The 9,306-nt window shown below is 41.3% G+C and overlaps 2 protein-coding genes across 2 annotated transcripts; one reads left to right on the top strand and one right to left on the bottom strand.

The window, feature by feature from the left end:
- Positions 1-252: 252 nt before the first annotated feature.
- LOC110185921 (phenoloxidase-activating factor 2-like) lies at positions 253-1,689 on the bottom strand. Its single transcript, XM_020954934.2, has 2 exons — positions 1,396-1,689; positions 253-1,326 (listed from the first exon to the last, which is right to left on the bottom strand). Exons 1-2 carry the CDS (start codon positions 1,612-1,614, stop codon positions 313-315), a joined length of 1,233 nt encoding a protein of 410 aa, XP_020810593.2. The 5' UTR covers positions 1,615-1,689; the 3' UTR covers positions 253-312.
- A 2,833-nt stretch (positions 1,690-4,522) lies between these two features.
- Positions 4,523-9,050, top strand: LOC110186046 (uncharacterized). Its single transcript, XM_020955084.2, has 2 exons — positions 4,523-7,659; positions 7,709-9,050. The coding sequence occupies exons 1-2, from the start codon at positions 7,656-7,658 to the stop codon at positions 8,923-8,925; spliced, it is 1,221 nt and encodes a 406-aa protein (XP_020810743.2). The 5' UTR covers positions 4,523-7,655; the 3' UTR covers positions 8,926-9,050.
- Positions 9,051-9,306: the final 256 nt, after the last annotated feature.

The following is a 9,306-nucleotide window of genomic DNA, read 5'->3' as shown; positions in this document are numbered from 1 at the left end:
TGAAGGGCGCTCTATCTGCTGTCGCAATTTGGCTGTACATATTTGCTGGATCGGTTCATAGTTGAGATTGCTCTCACAGAAAAGGGTAAAGCCCGGATTTTTGAAATCAATAACAGTCATCAATAGGCCTTGGAAGAGTTCATAATTGTCGTTACAATGAATCAGGGAAACAGCACAAAATAGTATTGATTACGGTTAAGTATATAAGAACATTAAGTAGTACATTCCAGCGGAAATAAGAACAGAATATAATTTAGATATTTAAAGTGTGTTTATTAAGCACACGCTTATTATAATAAGTATTCAAGCTTTTTATGATTTTACTATTGTCATGGTAGGAAAATCGGAAGGTGGGTACGTTACTGGACTTGAAATGGTGAAGTACTCGTCTGCGTCAATTTCCTCAGGACTATATGTAGTAGGCCTGCGAGTTGTAGTAGTTGGATTTTGTGGTCTATGGAATTCTTCTTCACGCACGGACTCTTCTGTATCGGTGGATATGGAGTACCTTGCGATCTGCTCGTCAATCCAATTGCGAAACTTTGCCACATTGGTGTACACGCCCGGGGTGTCCGCCTCTCCGCAGCCAACGCCCCAGTTTACAATGCCAGCCTGCTCAAACCGTTCGGGATCATTATCGAGGGGACAGGCCAGTGGGGAACCACCGTCACCCGAGCAGGAATCCTTGCCCTCCTCACCACCTGCACAAATCAGGCTCTCATCAAGCTGGAAGGCACTGCCTTTAAGTCTCTTCATCTGTCCCTCACAGGTCCTGCTGCCCACAACTGGTAGATCCACTTTCTTCATAATGTTCATAAAAGAGTTTTGCTCGACGGCATCCTGGCCCCAGCCGCTGAAGATACACCGTTTTCTGTCAAATTTTTGGTTCTTCGACGGCAGACAAATGGGGCGGATGTGGTGTGAGAGCTCGAACTTCTTTTTGAGAAACAGCAGGGCAAGATTGTTGGCCCCATTTTGCCTATTGAATGAGGGAAAACGCACGATCTTCCGGACTCCTATTTCCACCTGTGGGAACTTCTCAGTTTCAGTGTTAAAGTCCCATTCGCCTGCCCGCACCACGATTTCGTCGCTGCCATAGTTCTTGGTAATGTGGTGAGCCGTAAGGACCACATCTAAGGCGATCAATGAGCCGCCGCCCAAATACTTGTTAGTCTGAAGCATCACGGCCATCATCCAGGGAAGTTCGTTTTCCTGGGCAAAACCGTCAGCCGATCGCAAAGTGAATGTGAGACCCTTTTTGTTAACTAACCCGCATTTAGTTTGTTTTGGTGGGTTGCTCCAATCGTTGTCTTCACTTTCGGGTAACTGCAATTGCATAACATACATATTAGCAAACGTTTAGAAAGCAAAGTATCCAAGTTCTCAGCTACTTACAATCTTAGAAGATGGGCAGCAGCTTTCTGTTGACTCGCATCCATTGTTGCCGCGAAAGGTAACTTGTAAGTTCACAACAGCTCGATCATCTTCGAAACCAAGGTCGCACAGGTGATGCGCAACACACCGATTTCTTCGATTGGTGCCACAATACTTTGCAGCCTGGACAACGGATAGAGCCAAACACAGTAGCGAAAAAATTGCCGTAAGACGGAGCATATTTCTTGATGTTCCGCCGCTGAAAAAGTACAACTGGAGTGTGTGCAGTAATCCATCGCAGTATATATAGTCGTCACAGATCTAGCGAGGCGGCATTTCGCGATAAGAAAAGTATTTTTAATTATCAGTCTTCCGATTTCAGTGGAATATAATAAAAACAAAAGATTCTTAGCAGTGTGATGTGCGAAGCAGTTTTTTGCATTGCCTCTTTCTTAGAATTACATATTTCTGTATACAAATTTCTTATGTTCTGGAGTCTTAGCTATAAAATTTTATAATAATATCATGGCCGCCGATTGTACAAGTAGTTTTATAAAATTTTACGCTCTATGTCAATTAAATTTGTGTATTGTATTTTCATATTATACGTATTTATTTTGGAATTATATAGACTAAATGACAAAATTTCTCGATGTTTTTAGCAGACCCTAGAATACCAATCTCAAAAATTTATATAAAGCATGAAGCTCTTGTTAAATGCTATTATCAAGCTGCTTTTATTGATATAATTGCAGCTTATCAATACATATAACTTTCCATTAAAATTTATTTGTCTTTTCTCATGCTGATGTAAGAAATTTACTAATGATGCTGAAAGAAAAATATAAATATTCCAAGATCCTTCAGATCTGAGCTCTGGATAAAAGCTACCCACGACCTTCAAGCCCTTGTGTAACTTGCCTGTAAAGTTATGCCCAGAAGAATAACATCCTCTTTAGGTATTCAGCTTCTATTTCGATGGGGCCGCTCCTTTTTAGAAAATGTTTGCAAAATATTGACACAGCTATTATGTAGCGCGCTCAAATTAATAGCAATGACAAGGTAAACACTCCGAAGCGCACACATTCACACACGGATGGAGGCGGAAAGGGGCGGGGCGGCTTGGGGATGTCTTTCAGGTGCGAGCTCTCTCTCTTTTGGCAAATCCTTAAATGCTGTTTGCGTGTGTGTACGTGTCTTTGTTGGCAAATTAACACACACATTCGGGGCATACGTGAGCCTACACAAACATATACACAGGCGGGCAAACAAAAAGCATAGCCTACCTATGCGGGCGGCGTATTTATTTACGCCTTTGAGTGGTTTACGCCCCTAACCGCCACACAGCCTCCCACATCGGCCCCACTCTTTTCACATGTCACTCGACGGTTTTCATGGCTTTTTTATGCACTTGCATACATATGTGTATGTACATTTGCTTTCGCTTTACACTTTTGCAAACAGGTTTTTTAAACAACTTTGGTGGCGAACGAGCTGCATGGAATGGCTTTACATTTATGCGTTTAATTGGAACCGCCCTTGGTCCAGCCCTGGTCCATCTCTCTTGAAAAAAAGGAACCACATTGATTACTATTTACTTCCAAGATTCAGAAATAAGAACCTTTTGAAATCGTATCCGAAGGATTTATAATTTTGGTTGCTAATTACTATTTTTCTTCTCGACAGCCTTGCCTTCGTTTTGTTCTTTCAGGTATCAAAGTGAGAGGGAATTCTTCTTTTGGCAGTTTGAAACTTTAATAAACTTAGTTTTCCGTCGACTTTGGGCCAATTATTTAAGTTATGACATGGAAGGTTGACTGACGAAACACGGTTTCATTTTGCACATGAAAATAATCTTCGAAATGGCTGCCAACTTAATTATGCTTCGCACCCAAAAATTTTCGGGCTATTGTTTTTGAGATTTCTGTAGTGAAACAACACCGTCAGCTGGTAATTAATAAATATAAATGTAAATTTTTGCACAAGTCTCAAAATGGTTATTGTTAACAAAACACAACTTTTCGCCTATCTAGTTTTAAAATCAATAAACAATAAGGCGATTTTAGCATATTTTCCCGAGCACTGTGCATTGTTAATAGAAATGTTGGATATGCGGCACAAACTTGAAAATGAAAAGCACAAAACCGAAGAATATTGTAAAATAAACCCACCAGACAACAATCAACTTTTTCGCACAGACTGTGCTCCTGCCGCTTTTCGCTTATTTTTCGGCTTTCCCGGCACACCTGCTGCCACAATAATACAACACCTTTCCTCAAGTTTTTTACTCGACTGCAGTTTTTGCGAGCTTCGAGTTCCGAGTTCCCAGTTTTGAGTTTTGTTTGCTTGTCAATGCAAAATGGCAGAAGGGAAAAAAACAAAGAGTGGTTGTACTTGATAATGCTCGCTGGGATTGTATAATGAAATCAAATTGCAAAATAATTTGCATTTTATATGAGAAAGTTTCCTTGTTTTGCCCTAAATGGGCAATGGATAGGGGCGGCTTTTATTTATATTTTATAACTTTTTGGCTTTTTAGCTTATATTACGAAATTTATTGTTTAAAATTTATTTAAACTGGAGTTCTCATTGTTTTGTTGGCTTGCATAAATGTAGTTTTTTTTTTCTTTGCATTTAGCATACAGCATTTTGTTACATTAAACACAACATTTTTGCTGTTGAGAAAGGATAGTGGAGTAATGCCTATTGTGAAAATAATTTCGTTCTTCCGATTTAAAGAATCATGTGACAACGATAGACAATTAGTGTCAGGCATTTTTACTATCATTAATTTATTTCGCTATTGCCGCTTGAATGGATACATAAATATAAATGTCAATGCTGGCCAGCGTACATATCAATCAATATTCCATTATTGCAATAACATTATTTCAATTGAGTTTTTGCCTTTTGAGCGACGTGACCTCAATGGCAGACAAGTGCAAGTGGATTGGATAATCGATTTATTTGGAAAATAATCCAGCATAATTAACTGCGACCCTGAGGGTCCCAAGAAGCAAAGGGATGCCTGTAAAGGGATGCCACTTAAACTTGACAGGAGCAAAGCTGGAACACAACAAGAGCTTGGCCTGCATGTCCTTTCACATGAGCAGCTCATAAAAATGCGAAGCGAGCTGACAACACTTTTGTGCTTTATGTGTGGGAAAATCCTAAGCCCATGTCCCTGCGCACCTGCCTCTGGTTTCGTGCCCGGGAGCAGGACGAATGTCCTTCCTGCCGACACGCCATGTTGTCAGGATCTCACTCAACAGTCATTTGAAATAAGAGTTTATATGATATGTGTGCGTCGGGCGGGGAGTGTCCCCGTCTCGCCTTTTGCTGGGGGGATGTGTTAATTACAGAGAAATTGCGAGAATTTGTATTATTTACTTTGTTATCAGGACTCGGAGTGTTCGGCTTTTGTTAACTGCCTCTTGTGCCATTGTACCATGTGTGTTTCTAGGTGTAAAGGAAATTTTTGAGTAAATCTCAGTTTAAGGGTTGGATTTTCTTTAATAAAGCTTAGCGCAGGAAGGACCTTAATAAATATCATTATTCACAAATCAGCAGGGTTTCAAGCGGCACTATATATAATTATAGATATTTATTATTTTAGTTTTTAAACTTAACTGGTCTTTAAACTTAACTGACCCAAAAGTTTGTCCAGTTGTGTCCCAGTTTCTGGTAGTATTTCCACTTTGAAATGATCAGTTGGCATAAAGATTTTCTTTTATCCTTTTTCGGGGCCTTCGGCATTCTTCCTTGGCATTCCATTTTAATTGTCCTTTGCGATTTGGCTAAGGCCATGAATGTGTGTGTGTGTGTGTGTTGTGGCATTGTTCTTGTGATTGCTGTTGCTTGGTCCTTGGTCCTTGGTCCTGTTGTTATTGCATTCCTTTGCTTTGCTTTGGTTTTTCGCAGCGCGCAAATAAATTTCATATCATGACATTTATTACTGACCCTTAAGCCCCGCTGCCGCCCAATCCGCCATTCGAAGGCCACAGGACCGATACATGTGGGCCTGGAGATTACCAACAGTTTTCCCCATCCCCAAGCCCCGATTCCATTCCGCATCCTTATTCCCCATCCCATTGCCATTTCCCAAGGGTTTCCCAATGGCTTTTTGCACAGCCGCAGCGGTTACAATTTTCATTTAAGATTTGTTTTCGCTTTTTAGTTGTCTCTTTTCTTTATTATTTTTTTTGTTTTTTTTTTTTGCGCACACACACTCGCACATTTTGATTTATTTTAGCACTCAATGGCGGCAACGGGGTCGAGGGAAGCGGCAGGTCAAAGGGCGAACAATGACGGGAATGCAAAACAAATGCAGGGGAAATGAACGAGGCCTGAAATGAATGCGCAATGAATGGTCGGAGCGAATGAAAAGCGGGAAAAGCGAGAAAAGCACAGATGAAGACGAAGATTAAATGTAAGTGGACGGCACACAGAAACAATTGTAGTTAATTTACGCGTAGAGAGAAATGCATAACAAATTAATGAGAATTCCAGCGTAAATAAAGCACTGGGAAAAAAGTATATTTCACAGAGTTTCATGGGCCGGGAAATTGTATATGGTATATAAAATAAAAGAATAAAATGGTATAGACAATATAAGCTGGCTTAATCTTCTTTCAGTATATTGATATCAATAAGGTTGGGTTTCTTTTTCTTAGAATAATATTGGTAATATTGGTAATATTATTATAATATAGGTTATATTATTTCATTGGTCGAAACAGACTAAACATCATATGCGAAACCAAAATATACTTTTGAATTGTATAAAATATTCAGTAATTTATAAGACCCTTTTTAATTGATTTAATATTATTTTCACCCTTTTCAGTATGTAAAAATCCCTTTATTTGCAATTACTAACTTAAATAATATTTAAAATCAATTAATAATTAAAGAACTTTAGAAATTTAACCAGTTACTAGCAAGCTTTATAATATAGAAGAATATCTTATGATATTCAAATAAAATAAATAAGTATTTAAGCCAGTAAAATCATTGTTTTAATATAAAGATTCTTATAATTAAATCTAAATGAATATAATCTATTTATAGGGAGATCTAGATTTTTTACAGTGCAGCGAATGAACTCAAGACCCTGTCCTCGCCTCAGGGGCCTCGGACCTCCTTTTGTCCTTGCGCGTATCCTCCTTTTCAAAGTTTACTTGACTGTGAAATAAGCGGACAGCGAGAGATCTCGAGCCTGAATGGAAAGCAGTGAAAGAAACAAACGCATTGTCTTTGTCTTTTGCATAATTTATTTATATTTTCATTTTCATCGGGCGTAATTCGCGCTGTTAAAAAAGAGGGAGCGGCTGCGGGCAGATGCCTACGTTTCCGGCTCAGCAAATAATTACAAGCTTAATAACAAATTTAATATTGCTCGGCCTCGAAGGCCGCTCGTCTTATTTATTGTTTACCCTTTGTGCCTTCTTTGTCGTGTACGTGTGAGTCCTGGTCCTGGTTCTGGTCCTGGTTCGGGCCATCCACCTTCAACTGTTGATACGTCCCATACGCTCCGTGCCTTTTAATGAGACAAACAACAAAGAGCGTGTCCGCAGTGTCCTTTCCTTGCTTGCCTCCTGCGACCCCTTTTTATTTGCTGGCCATTCGCTTACAGTGGCTGCTATTAAAGCTCTCTCGCACACGCACACACGCGCAATCGTCCTTTTGGCCTTATTTACACTTGTCAACCCCTGGGTCCCTGTAGCTGTCCAGTGTAGCAAGTTGTTTGTCGCTCTTTAAGTCGTCTGAAGAGCTGTTGGCCTTGCAATTAGTTGAGGAGCCTGTCAGGCTTTCTTCTATTTGTTTCGCTCGTTGCAACGCCAATTTTGATGGCAATGTTACGTCCCGGGGCCCCACTTCAGAATCACTAAACACACGCACTCACAGGCCCACTCGAGGCAGTTCCCGGAGAGCGTTACTTAGATGCTCCAACTAATTGCCAAGTCAAGTTCTCGGCCAGAGCAACACAAAAGGCGAGTGTGCTTGGAGTGGCGCACGTTGCCGTTGTTGGAGAAAGACAGTTTATTCCTGAAATGGAACTCCGGAAGGGTTTGGGGTCAGACCATTGCGAAACATAAAATCTCTAAGCATTATTCCCTATTTTCATGTTAACTTTACTTTTGTTTGTTTTTAATGTTAATCACATTAGCTTAGACTTTTCACTTTGGCTGCCGGCACACTCAAGTAAACTTAACCAAAGAGTTTAATATTTTGTATAAAATCTGAAAAATTTGATCCACAGATCTGTAAAAAGCTGAAGAATGGGTGAGTTACCTTGTTGTTGTTCGAAATATCGCCTAACCGGTCTCATTAGATTGCAACAAACCGGAGGAACTGCGGCTGGATCCGCCTCTTTTTGTGCCCTGCGATATGGACCAGTTCCGGGATCCGAATAAGCAGCGTGCAGAAGTAGATGCCTGCGAGGAGCTGGAGAAGCTGGACGCCCAGGATGAGATCAGTGTGTCGAGTATCATCTCGGCATTATTGCGCCCCATCGAACCCTCCGATGACCAGATGAAGGTATGTGACTGGGGCATCAATCCCAAGCATTTCCTGCCCACCAAACAGGCGGTGGTGTTCCGGGAGCAGCTGTTCATATCGAAGCTGCGGAATACAAACTGCAAGCTGAACGAGGATCTGAAGATCTTCTTCGATCGCGAGCTGGAGCAGATCGGGCGCTTCTGCCTGAACGTGGAGGAGGCCTTCGATGGCTACGTGGTCTACAGCAGCAGCAAGATGAAGAAGGGCAAGGGGATGACGGAGTGTGGCCACCAGCTGAAGGGCAAGTACGATGACAAGTTCCTGCTGATCTGCGAAAAACGCTCCGAGTTCGATCGCATCGACAACACCCGGGTGGAGAAGATCCTGGAGGTGCGCAATCATGCGGACCAGATGCTCACCGCCATCCGGGAGACGCGGATCAACGAGGAAGTGCAGCGTTTCAAGGCGAACATCAATATAAAGGATCGAGACCATGTGTTCGTCTTGGATGGCGGCATCATGTTGCTAATGCGCCACCTCATCTGCAACAGTTTCGTGGGCAACTTCGAGTACTACACGATGAATCTTTACGGGCGTGTGCTGCGCTGCAACCTGGCTGTGTCCAAGGAACGCAAGGTGGTCCGCATCTTTTACCGCACCTACAAGAACGTCATTCATGTCGTCACGCAGCAGTGCTTCAACGACGAGCTGCAGGACGTGGCCGAGACCTTCATGTCGCCCGAAGGACGAATCGTCCTGCATTACTGGCGCGGCTACAACTACCTGCTGCATGCCGCCTGCATGCCGGTCAAGTCGACCAAGGATCCTATTGTGCCCAAGCTGGAGCTGATGTGGCGCCAAAACAAGCTGCTCTCCAAAAAGTATCGTGACCTCAAGGCGCTCAACTATGAGAATGCCACCAAATATTTGAACAGCCATTCCCAGCTAGCTGACTATCTGCAGGACTACGTCCTCAATCTGCTCCGCTACAAGCCCACCAACGTCCTGGAGTTCTCCATCATGTTCTTTCAAAATATGTCAAAAACTTGAAAATAATTCCAAATTATCTCAAAAAATTTAAAGTGTAGACCGCATTCCTTAAACTCCACAACTGTTTGGAAAAAAATTATGTGTTACGAAAATAAAGTTGAGATTGCATTGGTGGGAAAGCGAAATATATGAGTTTGATATACATATATGTTTATGTTATGTATAACAAATAATAGTTTTGATGATAAAACAACTCTAAAAATGTTACATTTAGACTCAAAAATAAACACTGATGTAAAATGTTAAAAGCAACTAGTTTTGAAATTTTGGAGTTTGATTTTATAAAAAATATAACTATTTCATCCCAAACAATTTTAAGGTAACAAATAAATTTCTGTTCAAAATATTGAAAAACATTGAATCTAGTAACCGTTGCCGTTC

Source organism: Drosophila serrata, unplaced genomic scaffold (genome assembly GCF_035046125.1).
Source record: "Drosophila serrata isolate PLE 108 unplaced genomic scaffold, ASM3504612v1 contig_245, whole genome shotgun sequence".
NCBI lineage: Eukaryota > Metazoa > Arthropoda > Insecta > Diptera > Drosophilidae > Drosophila > Drosophila serrata.
Note: the sequence above shows the minus strand (reverse complement) of the source record. Positions and strands in the feature narration are given on the sequence as shown.

Bases quoted from the DNA above. Each gene is read 5' to 3' on its own strand.
- LOC110185921 (XM_020954934.2), bottom strand. From the start codon at position 1,614: ATGCTCCGTCTTACGGCAATTTTTTCGCTACTGTGTTTGGCTCTATCC. The intron at 1,327-1,395 runs GTAAGTAGCTGA...ATGCAATTGCAG, and splicing joins GCTGCCCATCTTCTAAGATT to TTACCCGAAAGTGAAGACAA.